The following is an 18,842-nucleotide window of genomic DNA, read 5'->3' as shown; positions in this document are numbered from 1 at the left end:
GCTAAAATAACAATGGAAGAGGTCCCTTGGTGTGCACAAGGGTGTATGTGTATATGTAGTTGAATAGAGCTGGATGGGTAATTTGCCTGAATATTCACCCATATTACTAAATGAATTCTGTTAAGCTATGCTCATTTGAGCAATCAAATTGACATCCACATTTTCACAAAGCCAACTGCAATGTCACATTCACAAGCATTCATGGAAACTGAATTTTAAATTCACACACCATGGGTATTTGTGCTGGAAGTGGTTGCATTGCTTATCCATTCAGGGAAGAGAAACCTGTGACATATCTGACCAAAGACAAGGAGCAAACTACAAATTTTAAACATTGTACTTGAGTATCTGATATTCAATCTTCACAAACAATCCATTGTATAAAGAAAACTTGCTGAATAAATTAATTGTTGTGAATTACTAAATTATTGACTCAGCTGTCTATTAAAGCGATTTGTATGTGCGTCTATATATATTTGTATACAATGTAATAGAAAAGATTAGTTTCAAAATGCATATTCTAATTAAATGTCATTCATTTTGTAATTGTTCTTAATTCTGAGGATAAAACCACTATTCAATTTCCATATTTGAACACCAGTCCCTAATTAATAGTTATTCTAATTTTTTTTGTGCTCAGATATTCTTATCCAGCAAAGCACATAAGACTTCATTACTTTAATGGGACTGCTTAAAGTTAAGCTCAAGCTTAAGTGCTTCATCACATCAGCATCTTAAATGTTAAGGGCTAGAATGTAACTTTAGAACCTGCCTTCAGTAAGGGGCAGGGCTTAGCTGCACCATCAGAGCAGATCAGAGAATTAATTGCCATTATTTGCTCTCTGCCTTCTCTTTTTTTACTGGAGGGAAGTAATCTGCTATTGGTCTATACCAGTAGCCTCCACACTGGCTCGAATCTGCTGACTAGTGGATTGCAGGAGAGGGTCAGAGCCAAGACCCTGCCAATCTCCCCACCCCCTGCTTGCCCACCTATACAACAGTGGAATAGCATTTCCACAATAGTTGCTCTCCTTCCCACACTGCCCCTCCATGTAGATAACCCATGCAGAGGATTAACGCAGTGCCTTGCACCTTCTTACTCCCTTGTATGGTGTTGTAAGGACAGATCACAATCCTGCCCTAAGGAATTTACCAATAGATTAACTAAAGTGTGGAGGGCCAATTTTTCAATGAGGGAGAGTATAGAACATAAAGGCACTATTCTGAAATACTAGAACATATGACTAAAGTTCTTCATAGCCATGTTTGCAGGGTCAAGTTTTAACTTAGATTCCATGCTAGTTCTGTCCTCTCTCCTTAGCTGTGCACTAGTATTTAGGTTGACAGTACTATAGATGCACTAATAAAAGCATTGATTATGAAATTATCTAAGCCTTTATTCTGATGGTAAGAGAAGGCCAAAGCCGAGTGTCTGTGAAGCCTGAAATTAGTACTGTTTCAATAATATATGTTTATATTATCTCAGATAAACATTTGTCATTAATGTAGATTTAAACTCTAAAAAATCTTTACAGGGAAAACAGGATATTTTTACTCATAGTGAATTTGCACTCTGATTGGATTTGCCTGTTGTAAAGATTTATAATCCTGTTAAGGGAGATTATGCCTGGTAATTTTATGAACATTTAGTCTCTCTCTAAGGGGAGAGCTAAAGGCATTAAACTCTCTTCACTAAGCATTTCAGATTGGATTTAAACTGCTATTCCAGAAGCAAAAGGCCAATATTCCATCAATTTAAACTGATTTTTTTAGGTGCATCATATTTCACGTACGGAGTAATGCTGCAGTTCTTACTCAGTAAAACTCCTGTTGTCAGTGGGAGTTTTGCCTGAATAAGAACTGCACTATTTGGCCCACAGCTGGAGTAGAGCTGTAGACATTCTAAACCATATTATTTTATATATTTTCATTAATGTATTTAGAATATATTTTTATATTCAAAAGGTCTGGAGACATATGTGCTATAGTATCATTTATTAAATTTCAGTGTCTTTCAAAAGGTATTTTTCTTTTTTTTTCTTTTTTCTTTTTTTATTTCTGTTTGTTTTCAACTAGGACCCCTACTATGGCTGGTGGCCTATTTTCTATTGACAGAAACTACTTTGAAGAGATAGGAACTTACGATGCAGGAATGGATATCTGGGGTGGAGAAAATCTTGAAATGTCTTTTAGGGTAATTCCCATTTTACTTCATTTTCTGACAACCAACAGTTATACTATAATGACATGTACATTGCAGATGAGGCACGTTTGTTTTAGTTAAAATGCAAGTTCTGGATTAATTTAAAATTCTAAAAATAACTAGAGATGCCTCATGGTCATGTTTTTGGGGTTCTTTTTCTACTGCATGCAACATTTATCAGTGTTCTGAAAGATTTTTAGATAATGATTTTAAAGTTATAAGGTTTACTAATATATTTATATTAAAACCCCAGAGCTTTCATTGAAACAGATGGGTTGCCAATTGACATAAATTAAATAAAGAAGTGTGCAGTATTGAAAATCCAACTATGCTTTTCAACAGAAGCTTTCAACTATGTATATTATCATGGATTTGCAAGCTATGACTGGGATTTCTATTCTTTATACATATGAGAGCCATGCTGTCTAAGGAATTTCATATCCTGCAGAATAGTGACTTGATTTCTATCAGTTAGAGGCATTTTGCCCCTGACAAGAATAAAATGAAATGCATTTATTTTGTAAATTACCTTTTTAAATCAAAGGAAGATTGGAAAATTGCGGCTTTGATGAATAAATGATTAGGAAGGATGTGAAAAATGACTTAATATTATATGATATATTGCAGTCTTTACAAGGCAAAGTAGTATGCAAATAAAATTAAATACATCCCTTTTCTATGCATAAAACACTAAAGTTTTGTCAAGCAGACATTATTATTACTTTTAGAAGAAATCAGCTGAGGCTTGGGCAGTATCTTAACTACATAGTGAAAGCATACGTTGTTTATTGTTCAAGGAACTAGAAGGATAGAGATTTTTTTTCTAAGCGTCTTTTGCTTTGAGTGTTTTTACTTTAAAGTATCAGATGTACAATACTGTGTGTGTGTACCCACGTGTTTAAATGTACCTGTTAATTCAGTTCACTTTTTGCTGGGTATAAAAGTAAATGAATGTCTGTAACTTATGATAAGCAATCTTAAAGAACAGGCATTTTAAAACTAAAATTTTTGATGTGAATTAAACCATGTCCCAATTAACCTGGACACAATAGTCCATAATTGTCCAGGAAAAGCACATTGTTAGAGCCTTCCATGGAGACAAAATTTGTGTCTGCATCCAATTAGCAAAAATGATCCACAGATATTCAGATTTGCAGGGCTCTAGATACAAAATTTCGCTCTGCATCCTATCCGCAGACCATTTTTGCGGATACCTGCAGATTTGCAGGGCTCTACCTATTGTAGTTCTAATTTCAGGGCGTTTCATCTATTGTCTTTGAGAAGGACTCTGTCCTGTTATTGAGGAAGCTTCTTTCCATGGTTCCCTTTGTAATATACAGTCAAGAAGGAAACCTGAAGAAATTGTTTAGCCCTCATTTTGTAGCATCTAACTCCTTAAAACTCTAATCCTAGACATTTGATAAATGCTTTTTTTTGTCTCCTGTTAACAAAAATATTGACGAGGCCTCAGGCCTTGATTTGTACATAATTCTCCATTTTTGATTTTGCATTTTCTTTGTAGAGATTCTTACAAATTTTTGTAAGTGCAAAAAATGAAGTAATTTACAATTCCTTGCCATCTGTGCGCTCTCTCTCTCTCTCCCCTCCCTCCCCCCACACAGTGTCTGTGCCTCTCAAGAAAAGTGTAGTATTCAATTCAGGACAGCACATACACATATACTTAGCTTTAAGCACATACTTAAGAACCAGTTTCAATAAAGATAGACTTAAAGTGTGTGCTTACCTGAATCAGTGCCCTATATTTTAAAAACTTGCTCTGGGGAGCTTAATGTCTTAAATATAGTGTTCTCCATCCTCCACTGATTCTACCTTGCCGTGTTGTTTCCCAGCTCCCTGGGAGGCAGTTGGGGTATCCCTATGGTATCTACCCAGACAGAGGTCAAGAACTCTGAGGATTTAGCTGCTTTGAACCATAGTGCACTAGACAATAACTCTTTCCGTAACAGATGTCCCTTAGAAAGTATAACCCTATTTAAACTGAGAATTGTTTTAAAGAACATGATTACCTATCAGGTGAAATCCTGGCTCCATTGACTTCAATGGGGCCAGGGCAAAACTCCCATTGACTTCAATAGGGCCAGGATTTCACCCTGTGTGTTTAGGTTTGTGATGTGAGTTGGCTGGTCATAGAATATTCCATTCTCTGGAGAGTAAAGCATCTGTTGATAGCATTTTCCCCCTTTTAATAGTTTCTTTAGACATATACAGTCAAATCGGGAGGTGCTTGTTCAATTTGTACTTTGCTCCCATTTAGGGACGTTAATAGGAATTCGTCTAAGTAAAGACCTCAGCATTTGGCCCATGTTATATAAATTGTGGGACTCTTTCATTAGACACTAAATTCCAAAGTCAGATTAAAAATGTCACTCCAGAATATTTGAAATGGTCAAGGGCAGTAACACAATTGCTAGTTATAAAATATGCACTTGTAGTAAGGAGAAGAGGGAGCTTCACAAACAGATCTATCCTTCCTCACTCATTAAACCTGGGCAAAATAAGCTTATGAATTTTCTGATGAACTCTCCAGGCATCACATTAGAAAAAGCTATTTCATGTCTTACTTCAGAAGACATTTAAACTTCAAGAAAAATCACCAGTTTGAAAAATAAGCATCAACCTAATAAGAGAGCAAGGTATCAAGAATAGAAATAAAATAATATGTGTTCAGTGCAATGCGATTACCATGGAAATGGAAAGCATTAATACTATGCTATTTCTTGGTATTCAGAACCTTTAAATTTTAAAAGGAGGCAAAGTGTGACCTAATTAAAACAAGTTTTTAGACATCAAGCAGGAATTGATTAAGAAAATACCAATGGGAACAAATTAAAAACTAAAGCTGGTGAAAACATTTCTAGTTTCAATTTTTTTTCTATGAAGTTTTCTGCATTTTTTGACCAGCTCTGTTGAAAACTAGTGATGTAGCTACCATGGTACAAGTACCAGCAGGTGAAGCCTTGTCTAATGGTACCAGGGTTTACAGTATTTATTTTATTCAAGTGTTGTTTTTGTGGAAGATGCCAGACTGATAGCTATGGTGGCTTGAGTCTATTTTAGTTACAAAATGAGCACAGCATGGTAAGAGTCAACAAAACCTTTACTTATGCTAGCTCAGTAATGTGCCTCTCTCTACCTGTTTTGGAGGGATTACCTTTATGGTGAGAGCGAAGTTAGTCTCCTCACCTGTGAAATGCTTGGCCTGTCTGCTAAGACAACTAGCCAGGGATAGAGGTGAATGTTTGTTCATTTTCTTAAAAGAATATTTCATCATCTGAAGCTTTTGTGTCATCTAGCAGAAATGTGTGTTGGCACATGGTGTCTCCTCAAATTTGTGGTGGACTTTCCCTCTAGAGAATTCCATCAGGATGTAGTTTTGTCAAGGAAGTATTCAGAATTCTATATAGGCTCTCCTCTTGCAAGCTTCTGATTATAGACTCAAGTTATTCTTTCAGGAATTTATGCTGAATGTAATACTCTGTATTTTGGGTATCTCAAGACCTACAGGTGCCTGTCATTGAGTTCTTTTTGGACTGTGAATATTTACCAACACATAATAAGCAGTAGGCTTGAATAATGTTAATGATGACACACTTGCTATCAGAAGCTAGGAAATTAAAAATTGTGATTGGAATTCCCCACTTAAAGCTGAAAACAGTCACACAATCTAATGTAAAGATGGAGTGTTTGTCCAAAGTTAGAATTTTCTGGCCTTTACCGGTTGGTGTCATACTATTTAATTATGTTATTATTTTTGGAATACATGTACCAAAGCTTAGTTTTAGCTAGGATCTAAAAGTTAATGGTAAGCAGTTCAAAACCTACTATCAAACAATCCCTTTTTATCCTATTGTCCTATAATGGACATTCTGAGGAACCACTCTTATGAATAAATTTAAGGATAAAGCTTCACTAGCCCTGTACATCCCTTTTATATTCCTATATTGCAGCATTGGTGAGGAAGCAAGCTCCATTGAATGTTTTTTATTAAGAACAATAATTGGGTGATTACAAAGAGGTGAGCATTATATGTTCAAACAGTAGGACATTTTCAGAAATGCTGAGTACTTGAACTGAATAGGATCCGGGGATACTCATTACCTTTGAAATTCAGATTACAGTGTCTGTCCATCTCTCTGACAAAAGGGACTGAGAACAATGGGCTTCAAAAGGATCAGGCCCCAAATCAGAGTTGCATATGTATTTAAGAGAATTTGTCTCCACAAAGACAGAGAGGAAAATGAAAGGCTTCAGAAAGGAGAAGTCAGATCTAAGATCATAACAAAACAGTCACCTTTGGGGCAGATGTTTTAGAGGCGGCTTCCCTTCCCAAAGGTGAACATTTATAAGTTAGATAGTAAAAATCACTTCAGCTCTTCTGGAGTTAGAAATATACATTTTTCTGGATATGAAAAAAACAAAATTCTGGCTACCCTTTTGTTTTCATAGGTATAACTTAAAAAGAGTTACACTCTGAGGGCCAGATACTCAGCTGGGGTAAATCAACATAGCTTCAGTGAAAGAATTTAAGTATTGAGTAGTCCAAATGAAGTCAAACACTCCATTCAGGAAAGCATGTAAGCATATGCTTAAAACAGGTTGAAATTTTGGGAAAATGTTTGTGAAATTTTTTCCCAAACCATTTATCCCCTTCTCTCTCTCTCTCTTTTGTCAAAAAAAAAATTTAAATGCAGACATTTTTTTTCAACCAGCTCTACCAATAATCAAGACAAGTTTGAAAAAGAAAATGTTTTTTTTTCCCTTTTGAAGTTAAGAATGGATAACATTTATAAGTCTTGGGACTACCTCAACTCATATACACTTAGAAAGGTGAATGCTAGTACATATGAAGGCCGTCCATTCTGCAACACTAGGAGAAACTAGTTAACCTTGTGCTGACTCATGCCTGTTAATTCTTCAACTGCAAAATCTATTGATGACAATGATAGGTGCCCATTGACACCTACCAGCTGTTACCTGTCAGATTCCCAGTTCTGTAACTATCTGTCTGTTCTTTCATAAAGCACTTCCATTCCCTTTTGTGTAGAAGATTTTTACACTGAAGATAATATTGTCACCGTGCATATTATTCTGTTGTGCTTCATCTTTATAAGCTCCAATTTCATGCAGCATATAATACATTTTGGAAATAGATTGCTACTTCGAGGGCTTGTCAACGTTTTTCACTCTTTCTCCAGCCCCAGTTCAGCTCCACTAGTGCTAGCAACAGTGGAAGCACTAGTATAGCACATTCAGGCATTTTTATCATTGCCTCTTCTAACCATGGTCCGAGTTGCATTGGTGCAAAATGAACAAAAAATGCAGAGTCCTAGTGCAAATGCACTTTTAGTACTCTTGGTTTGATAGATGCTTGACATGATTTTCATGTTACTTCACTATTTCCCACAGCCTCAATGGAGTTAATACTCTTTTTTGTGTGCGTCTTTTTCTCCTGAATGAACATCCTTCATAATTTACCAATGGTAATCTTACTGCCATCCATTGTTTCCCTTTCTGACATAGATTTGGAGAATTCTAACATATCATTTGACTTATTCATGCTTGTACCAATTGGTTAGAACATCATGGCTATGTTGGAATCCCTCCTCTAGAAAAAGCGTCCCTACAGCCATGTTTGACATGGCCAAGCAGATTGCCTTTTTAGATCTGAATGAAGAAAAGGTTGCCACAATGTACAGATGGAGTCAAGATGTTACAAAACAATTAGAAGAGAGAGAGAGCCAAATTTTATTAATGCAATAATGCATTTGTAGCGGGGTGGTCACCTCACTCCGGCCCTGAGGGGATTAAAGGCCAGATCTGGGAGAGGGCTGGGGCTGAGCGCCAATAGGAAAAGGCTGGGAGGCAGCCAATCAGGGCCAGGGTGGGCCCTATAAAAGAGCTGCAGGGCCAGAAGGCAGAAACAGACTCTCTCCAGCCTTGGAGGGAGAAGGGCCTAGCTGCCTGGGAGCTCAGGGTACTGGAAGCAGAGCAGGGCAGGTGAAGGGCAAGAGGAGCTGGGGAGCTCCAGCCTGGCAACTCTCCAGGCTGAGGCCTTGTTAAAGGCTCAAAGCAGGTACGGGGGCTGCAGAGGTGTAGCCCGGGGAGAGGCAGAGGCAGCTGGTCCAACCCCCTTGCCACTGATGAGTGGTCATTATAGACTGCAGTCTGCTCCTGAAAATGTTTAGATGATGACTGGCAGTAGCCACCGAGGCAAGGTGGGTATAGGGGATTGGGAGTTCCCCTGGGAGGTATGACCCAGAGTGCGGGGAGACTGCGGTGGGCAGAACCTCAAGGTAAGGGGCACTGGGGTCCAGGAGGGACATGGGGCCTGAGGCAGGCGAGACACCAGCCAGCAGGAGGCGCTCCGAGGCTGATGAGCTAATTCCCAGACTGACCAACAGGAGGCGGTGAGTGCTCGATCTGCTACATCAGATCAGCACTCCATAGTATGCATATTGTACACTTCTCAGATGAAAGGAACACTTATATTTTGGGGTTGTTTTTTTAGTTTGTTTGTTCCTTACTGTGCACTTGAGACATCATTAAAGTAATGGTTGTATCGCTCTAGGAGAGCAAGCATGCACTGTATTGTTGTTCTTGGTATAGAGATTTTAGTCTCAAAGGTGCCTTACAAAAACAGTTTCCTTAATGTTTCTTTGTGAGATAATGATCCCATACACCATAAAATAGAAGCAAGACCATTTGAAAGTGAATTATTCTGAAGGGTAGGATGTGGGCATGTTCCCTTAGCCGAATTTTTGTTGCCAAAGACTGTGGCTGTAGCTCCTGTTGACGCTCAGCATATATTAATTATCAGCAAAACTTCAAAAACAAAATTGTGATGGATAAGAACACTTTTCAAAAGCTGCAGGAAATCAAAGATAGACTAATGATTGTTCTGTCCAAAGAAAGTCAAAGATGTGTGTGTTTACCAACCAGAAGCATGATGAATATGACAAGCAGGAAGTTTGCTCCAGGAACCTGTGTTGTAGTCAGAAAACTTCAAAACTGAACATAAGAACTAAGAAGGGCCATACTGGATCAGACCAAAGGTCCATCAAGCCCAGTATCCTGTCCTCTGACAGTGGCCAATGGCAGTTGCCCCAAAGGGAATGAACAGACAGGTTATCATCAAGTGATCCATGCCCTGTCACCCAATCCCAGCTTCTGGCAAACAGAGGCTAAGGACACTATTCCTGCCCATCCTGGCTAATAGCCATTGATGGACCTATCCTCCATGAATCTATCTAGCTCCCTTTTGAACTCCATTATAGTATTGGCCTTCACAACACCCTTTGGCAAGGAGTTCCAGAGGTTGACAGTACATTGTGTGAAAAAATACTTTCTTGTGTTTGTTTTAAACTTGCTACCTATTAATTTCATTTGGTGGCCCCTTGTTCTTGTATTATGAGGAGTAAATAACACTTCCTTATTTACTTTCTCCACACTAGTCCTGATTTTATAGATCTCTATCGTATTCCCCGCTAGTCGCCTCTTTTCCAAGCTGAAAAGTCCCAGTCTTATTAATCTCTCCTCATACGGAAGCTGTTCAATGCCCCTAATAATATTTGTTTCCCTTTTCTGAACCTTTTCCAATTTCATATATCTTTTTTGAGATGGGGCAACCATGTCTGCACGCAGTATTCAAGGTGTAGGAATACCATGGATTATCCATGGAATACCATGGATATAGAGGCAATATGATATTTTCTGTCTTATTATCTATCACTTTCTTGATGATTCCCAACATTCTGTTTGCTTTTTTGACGGCCGCTGCACATTGAGTGGATGATTTCAGAGAACAATCCACAATGACTCCAAGATCTCTTTCTTGAATTGTAACAGCTAATTTAAACCCCACCATTGTATATGTATAGTTAGGATTATGTTTTCCAATGTGCATTACTTGGCATTTATCAACATTAAATTTCATCTGCCATTTTGTTGCCCAGTCACCCAGTTTTGTGAGATCCTTTTGTAGCTCTTCACAGTCTGCCTGGGACTTAACTGTCTTGAGTGGTTTTCTATCATCTGCAAATTTTTCTACCTCACTGTTTACCCCTTTTTCCACATCGTTTATGAATATGTTAAATAGGACTGGACCCAGTACAGATCCCTAGGGGACACCACTATTTACCTTTCTCCATTCTGAAAACTGACCATTTTGTTGAGAAAACCATTGTGAGTAGGAGTCAGCCACAATTGGCATTGTTGAAATCTCTGAGATCTTTTAATACCTCTCTTTTTTTTTCTTTATCTGATGTTCGAGTTGAGAGGGAAAGGGTATCTTGAGGATCCTTCACTTTTCAAATCACTAGAACAAACTGTGTATTCTTGGTATCACTTCTGACTAAGAAGGCACCATCCTAGGAATGCAAACGCAAAAGGATCAGGATCCCTAAATATCTCCTGTAAGTTTCTCTAATTGTTATTTATAAAAGTTTCGCAAACTACAGTTGCCCTTTTGGGCTGATGTCTACAACTGCTTTCTGGAGTCCCATTGCCTGCATACCCACTTCCTAGTGAAGATGGTATCATCTATAAGCACAAATATTAAATGGATTTATTGGATTATATGGTTCCTTTCTCACTCAATACTTTGTCCACTGTAAATCTAGACTAGATATTGCAGCTAATTTGTAAGCTGATTTCTCTGTTATCCAACTGGCTTCAAGAAGGTGCATCAGTATTCAATAACCTGCTTTTATCCTGATGGATGAGGAACTGGCATTAGTGTTTTCATTCACTTCAGAAAAGGCTTAGGAGTGTAATCAGTAGACATTAATATTTAGTATATTGAATCACCTAGCTGGAGTATTTGCACTGTACAGAGATCCTTGAGCTGTGGAGTGTATGTGTGCAAATGGAATAGTTCCACAAAGTTTTCATTTCCACAAATATACAGATTGGAGACATCCTATTTTCCTTATTACTTGCAGTAACAATATAAGGCTTGGCTCAGATAATACAGATTAATGATACTTAATGAAATGTCTATCTATTCTATTGGGAAAACAGTTACACAACTCCACATACAATATTCCACAAAATAATGGTAATACAAGTTACTAAATATGACTTTTGTATTTTCAAATAAATCAGTATAATCTTTTAGCAGTGCTACTGATCTTTGCTTTCTCTTTAATGATTTTATTTGTAGCAAGTCATATAACAATGACAATTTGACAAAATATGACACAGTATCTCCTTTAACAATGAATAAAGATCTTTAGTCTAATAAAAGAAAATATCCCTAAATCTATCCCTCTGTCTCTCTGCTGTAGTGTACATTTTATGCCTGTAGGTTGACCCACCTGTCTCCTGTATAGCTTCCTGATACTGATTTAAAGAAGCAGTACACACAGCATGCGTTGTCACATTCATCTTTTACTAAATGCCTTGGGCTGTAAAACAACATGCTATAGTTACAAGAGGATTGCATACAGTGAAGGCTTGGGAGCTGCTAATTTTTCACTTTGCTCACTGCACCATGTAAAAATAAAGTGGAACATTTAGCCATTCAGGAGTAAATCATCCAATGGTGTAAAAGGTGTTTTAACCAGTCAGGTGGGTGTAATTAAGCACCTAAATAGTGTAACTGGCTGAAGTGCATAATTGAGACCTTTCTGAAAAAGTTCTAAACAATTTAGTAAGGATGAAACCACCAGTGTTTTGTAGACACTTAATAGATTTTTTTTATAGGAATTACTCTAAAGTCTGTTAGGATCTTATTCTGTATTACATTCTTTCTTTAGGTTTTTTTAAATCCATTCTAGAGAATTTTATAGCAAGGATTTATTTCCCTCATTCTACAGGATGTTTCAAATATTTTTCATTTTTTATTCAGTTCTGTAGGGGTTATTTTCCATAAGGGAATGCCCAGAGTCCCCTCATAGTGGAAAAGAAACCTTAAATAACAGTCGGTGGGCTTTTCTGAGGTGAGTGGAGCATTAAATAGGAGTTTAAGCCGGAAAAGGGGTTGTCCTTTAGAAAAATGGAGCGTGTCAAGGCCAAAGAAAGCTAAACTCATACTTTGTTGAGAATAAGATATTGTTTAATCTTGGTTTTGTACCTTGTATTGTGTGTGCCTAGAGCTTTGTATAGACACCTTCTTTATTATTTTAGAAATCCAAATAAATCAATGAGGGGAAAGCATGTTTAATTCAGCTGTGTTACTTGGGTAGTATTTCTCCACCTTAAGAAACACATTATAGCAGTCATCAAAATCACTATGTAACAGCTACACAGAACTGCAGAATAGAGCCTCTTCCAGAAAAACAGTGAGGGGGTCAGCATAACCAAAACCCACCCCATTTACTATATGCCTAACTATGGCAATCACTGAAAAACACATGGCCACTGTTCAGATGCCCAAGGACATGTCTGACAGCTGTGCCATGTTTAGGCTCTTTTATATGTCGCTTCTTAGCTTACACCACTTTACTGGATTTTGCTTTCCTGATATAACTGTTGAATAATATGGGTAACGCTTTTCCCAATGTGCAGAAAGGATTAATAATTCCAGGTCCTTAGCCTGACTTTATCTGGGCCTTTATTTTTGCACTTGCAAAATTGCAGTGATTACACAGGTGATTTAAATATTTAAGTACACTATTTTAGGCACAGTCACTGATTTTAGCTGTCTAAAAGACCTAAGCCGCACTATAGAATTATGGAGAAAATAATGTGAGCCAGTGTAACTCATAGTGAGGCTGGAAAAGTTGCGTGCGTGCTTACTTATTTTCAGAAGTAAAACTAAAGTAGATGGTGACACTGAAAATTATTTCAAGTGTTTGTGTAATTTTGAGTCTCTAAGTACCTGCCAAACGGTCATTCTGAAAAACTAGCCCAAAGGGCTTTTCAGTATTCCATAAGTTATATTCAACTCTACTGACTAATTTTAGGAGCACAGTTTGTACCCAGAATGCATTCCACATGTGCTTACATGCTTTACTATACATCCATGAACTCAGGACTCCCACTTATTTATGCTCTTTCCTTTGGGCATGCAGTAAGGTTTGTGCACCTAAGCTCCATTTATTCTGAATGTAAATGTATGCACCACTATCTATACTGCATCCTCAAATAAATTTTCTACATATTTCCTTATCAAGGCAGCTGTTTCTTGTGTTAATTATAGTCATTTTCATGTGATGGAAAACATGTCTTTTTGTACCGTTATTTCAATGCCTGCATGTAAACTGTGATTGATGAATGATCTAATTGAACCATCAATACATGTAAGCATGTTCAAGTAAGAATAAGTATCAGTTTCCCTTTCTAAAATCCTGTGAAACAGATTACTGATGCATGTAAAATATGTCTTCACCATCCAGATTGGTTGAAATCTTAACCTAAAACATAAAAAATAGAATTAATTATAAACTCATAAAGTTATGGGTTGTGCTATAAAAATGCATTTTTCACCATGAAAAGAGAAGTTAAGCATGCAGTAGAGTTGTGACTTCAAGAATGAGGCTCTCACCGACAATTCAGAAGTGTTGTTTCTAATACACTCTGTTGTATGCAATCATATGATTTTGGTGTAAAAGGTTGGTAATTAGAATGGTTAATTCGTAAAGCAGCTGTATCAACAGATGGGTATTTGGCAGTAAGAAGCTGACTGTGCCTTGCTTGCCCCAGTGTGATCTACCAGACATCAAATATGCACTGAATATTTATTAAACTGTCAAGTTTAAGTATCCATGGTAACTGTTGGAGAATTCTATAGCAGCCTAAACTATAATTATACTGTCAGACCTGGATATTCTACCTGCAGTGCAATAGTCAACACAAAGACCAATAGTATCACTGCTGTTCTAAGCAACTATACGGGTTTTTTAAAAATGGAACAAATCATTGACTTGCTTTAAATAGATCAGAGTAATTTATGCTATAAAGGACAAGTGGGTGTAGGAGATATTTCACTTATGGGTATCCATAGACTGCAATATACACACCAGCAACCAAACACCGGGACCTGAATGTAAGTGAACTTGCTCTGAATTGATATTGACAAGACAGAAATGATGCTTTGTGGAAGGAGAAAATATGAAGAGGTGGTATGAGTCAGGATCTCCATTTATCAGCAAGGTGTGCACATCTTTTATCAAATTGGTGTGCATTCTGGGATGCTTTGGTTCCAGGCTTTTCTCATTTAGCAGCCCTGGCCCAAAATGTCTATCATCTGCAACTGCAGTCATTCCTAATATGGGCATTGTCACTGTTCACACCTTTGTCACCTTCAGGATGAAACACTATGGGGAATATTGTAGACCACAAGAGACTTCAGACAGTGTGGAATCCAGCTGCCTGCCTCTCAAGAGGAGGTGAGGCAGCAATGAGAATACAACAATAGACAGTTTTGCATTGGATTCTTATTTGCTTCCCAGTACAGTTCATGGTGTTTGTGATTATCTTTAAACATCTGAAAGGTCACTTCTTACCCTAGCACGCAGGTGAGTTTGGCTTAGATGTTCTTTGGATAAAGCTGTCTGACATGAGTAGCAGAGATGTCTCAGTTGAGGACTCTTGATTTTGAACTTGACTCCCCTCCTAGCCTCAAACTGTACTGTTTATAGCATCTTGCCATTTCAAACCATGACTAACAAAAGCAGGATGCCAGCAGACATTACAATTAATGGACAAGCTGTAGAGGTGTGAATTTAATTATCTGGGATCATATTTATACAACCAAGGCGGCAGTTCCAAAGAAATCAGAAGACCACTTGGGCTAACCTCCCTTAAAGTGTGGAAAAACGGTGACATCTCAAAATGTACAAAGGTGTGACTGATGAAAAGGCTAACTTTTTTCCATAGTAATTTATGGATGTGCATAGTGGGAAGTTAATGCTGCTGACAAGAAGAAAACTGAATCATTTGAAACGTGCTGGTGAAGACTCTTGCATATCTCTTGGATGGGGAAAAAAAAGGATGAATGCCTATATTAGAAATATTGTTCGAGAGAAGCAAACCCTGATGTCGGAAATCAATAGATACAAACTTATGAAATTTGGTCACATTAGGCATAGAGATGGAAATAACCTTGAGGAAGTTGTTATGGAAGGAATGGTGAAGGGCCTTCATAGTAGGGAATGAGCAGCAAGTGGATGGATGGTGTGTGGCAGATCAGTAAAAGGTTGCTGCAGAGTGTTCAAAATTAGTGATGGATCATGAAGGCTTCTGAAAATTCTGCTATGATGTCACCACAAATATTCAGACATGCATAAATGAATTTACGTCTTAACTTCTCAATTCAGTCAGTTCTCACTGCTAACAGTTCTCAGTATAAAAGGTACTGGGATAGTAGTACCTCCCTACCTCAATAAGATGTTGGGGGGATAAATATACTTTAAAAGATTGTGTGGCACTTAGATACTACAGTAATGGAGGCAGGACATTAATAGGATTGATAAAAACAAAAAACTCAAGAATAGACTCTCTCCCATTACATTTGTACATGCCTTCACTTGAAGGAAGCTGAAGAGCACAAATTCCAGCACTCACAGACAAAAATTGAATTAAGGCCTGCTATACAGTAAGTTAAACAAAAGGAGTTGTAGCCAGTCAGCAAAATATAACTGAAAGAAATAAAACTACTGCAGTGTGAAGCAGAGTTCACTTGCTAGTCATAATTGCACATGAATACTGTACCATACTTGTTTCCAATCCAAAGGTGTGTTCATGTGCAATTATAAGACTAGCCAGGGATCAAAACAAAATATGAACAGGTTGCTTGTCATCCCAATTTTGGTCATGTCTACACAAATTCCATATAGCTTAAATATTTTTAATAGAAGTCAATTTCCCCATGAATGCTTAAAAGCAGTTTACAAAAAAAAAAAAAAAGAGACTGAAAGGTTAAAATGCTGTTCTTCACAATGGAATCTAGACACCTCTGTAGTCCTGTGACAAGTTTACGGCAGAGGAGGTTGTATCAGGAGCGATAAAAAGTTAGGAATATAAATTTAAAACAAATATTTTGGGAATTTCCTGGTAGACAGTATAATCAGCGGGGGGAGGAATGGAAAATCTGATACTAGAGAAGTATCTTAGTGTTGGTGCTTAATGAGAGGCATAATGTTGAAAAACATGAAATATATTGTTTTGGTGGTGGTTTGTAAATATATACAGTAATGTATATTTAAATTTTCTCATGCATTTCCTTTTTAAAAAAAGTTAGCAACTGTTCTGTAGTATGTCAACTTGAAGTTTCATCTATACTGACTAATTGTCACTGAATATAAAACACAAGATGTTAAACGCAAGAATGTTTTATTGTTGTCATTGCTAATCCCACCAGAATACATTACTTAGCATACTAATGGAATTATAGAAAAGGGGTTAGCCGTATTAAATAAGAGCTACATTGTTACTATGGCAGCAACATTTCTATTCGTACAGTTTATTCTTAAATGTTATGCCTATTTAAAGGAGTCCTAATTACAAAAATGTAACCGTTCTTTTGTCAAAGATGCCAGAAAGTTTTTGTATTTTTTTTTTTGTATTATCAGGAAGTGCTGTAAATTGACTTCATAAACTATACTGTCAGGTGAGGCGGAAAGCCAAAGTAGTGCATGTGGGGACATAGAAGGTGGATGGGTTGGATGCGGCTGCTACTCTTTGCTTACAGCAAAAAAGGGGATCAATGTCAATTAAGTATGAGCCCCAAAGAAACAACATAATATAGGTAATATAGAGAAGGGAGTAGTTCTGAGGGATATGTTTAAGTACATTGTGAGGTGAAAAACTGAAAAGTATAATTGTAGTAACCACATTACAGATTTATTCAGAGGTAATTAGTAGATAGAGTGACACTTCTATATTGGAATGGTGACACTACGAAATTTGCTTAATTTCTGGAATCGTCAATCTAGATTATGCAGCGGCAGTAGCACTACATACTTTAGGTTGCAAATTAGTTTCTGTTGTAAATGTGATATATCCTTGTCCTTCATTCCCCATACTCCATGCTTCTGTGAAATCCACACAGGAATAACAGCTTCAAAATTGGTAGGCGAGGTCTGTGACCCGAGTGGAATTTTTTTACCAAATTACAGGGCTATTGGATGCTAAAACGTAGGAGTGAATTATGAGTCCCCAGACTTCTGAATTTTTTCAGTGCTTTTTTACTACTCAGTAGCCAAAAAAGACAAGAAGTAGAAAGGGGAAAATCTGATTCGTTGGACTGTTCTCATTGAGATCTACAGCACAGAATCAAAGATTGGGTTATTAGATTCTAATATTAAAAAGTTAATATTTTAAATAGGAACATACATGAGTCATTGAGAGCTGATGCCCTAATTTTGGCTCATTGGCAGCTCCAGAGACATTGCTGGGAAGCAGAAGGAGACAGACAGACAGGAAGAATTTATTCTCTTCCCATGTCTCCAGCATGGAGACTGGGGAGGAACAGAGAGATTACAGGTGAGAGCATATAATGTATAGTCCTGGAACCTTAAAATTACATTGGTCCTGCAGGTGGATCTTGTTTTATGAGAATTCACTGTTGTTCAATGTAATTAAGTCTGCAGGTCAGATGGAATATTAAAAGCCTAGGGCCAAAATTTGCCCTCAGTTATACTAGTTCAATCCCACTGAAATAAGGGGAATTACATTGAAGTAACTGAATGTGGAATTTGGCTCCAGGACTGTAAGTAAACAAATACTTTCCACTGCATGGAGATGATCAGATTTTCTTTTGTGTGTATAGGTTTCTTCTTAATAGTCTAAGGTAGCAGAGTTGCCTATCACACCACAGATAGGGGACTGGTTTTGGAGCCAAAGAGCATACATTTTGGCCTAGTGCTTCATGTATGTAGCAGGATGATGACCATGGTGACTGTGTGTATGCATATCTATACCTATAATATTACAATCAAGGACCATTGTACCATCTTCTAAATAGCCAAAAAGCACAATGCCAGCAAAAATTACCAAAGTTATTTTCTATTGTTATAAAACATTATGAATTGTGGATTGAAATTCTTGGAAACTCAAAATCATTAAAAAGAAAAGAACAACTGATATCCTGAATTGAATATTAGTGCATAGCATAATTACACCATTTATAGTGTAGGGTGCTAGAAAAAGTGTGTGTGTCTAAAGTGAGAGGGCTAAGTCTACCAGTCAGGTAAGCTTGCACAAGATGACTGAAGTCTATGGTCTTGCACCTACTTTATTATTAGTGAAATTTGACCCATGCTATATAATTACATTAAAAATTGATGTGTAAATCTGTTTTTTCATCCCAGAAGTGTATAAAGTAAGGAAACGTTTTCTTAGAGCTGGCTGCTTCTTGCAACAGAATTTTTGCAGGATACTTTTTATACAGTTTTTAAATATTTTGCCTAATTTCAGATTTGGCAGTGTGGAGGCTCCCTGGAGATTGTAACATGCTCTCATGTTGGACACGTGTTCCGTAAGGCAACCCCTTATACTTTTCCTGGTGGCACTGGTCATGTAATCAACAAGAACAACAGGAGACTAGCAGAGGTCTGGATGGATGAGTTTAAAGACTTCTTCTATATAATATCCCCAGGTAAGAAATCATTTTGTGATCATTTTATGACATGTATATCTATCTGAAAAATGAATGTGCATATATATGTATGTGTAG

General features: G+C 37.3%; 1 protein-coding gene across 2 annotated transcripts in view; it reads left to right on the top strand.

Moving 5' to 3' along the window:
* GALNT13 (polypeptide N-acetylgalactosaminyltransferase 13) overlaps positions 1-18,842 on the top strand; it is a 340,614-nt gene that overhangs the window by 189,385 nt on the left and 132,387 nt on the right. For both annotated transcript variants that reach the window (XM_054044511.1, XM_054044510.1), the window contains exons 7-8: positions 2,077-2,194; positions 18,584-18,764. In XM_054044511.1, the coding sequence (XP_053900486.1) occupies positions 2,077-2,194; positions 18,584-18,764 (299 nt within the window). The remainder of the gene's footprint in view (positions 1-2,076; positions 2,195-18,583; positions 18,765-18,842) is intronic.

The sequence above is a fragment of the Malaclemys terrapin genome, chromosome 11 (assembly GCF_027887155.1).
Source record: "Malaclemys terrapin pileata isolate rMalTer1 chromosome 11, rMalTer1.hap1, whole genome shotgun sequence".
Lineage (NCBI taxonomy): Eukaryota > Metazoa > Chordata > Testudines > Emydidae > Malaclemys > Malaclemys terrapin.
This window is presented reverse-complemented; position numbering and strand designations above follow the sequence as displayed.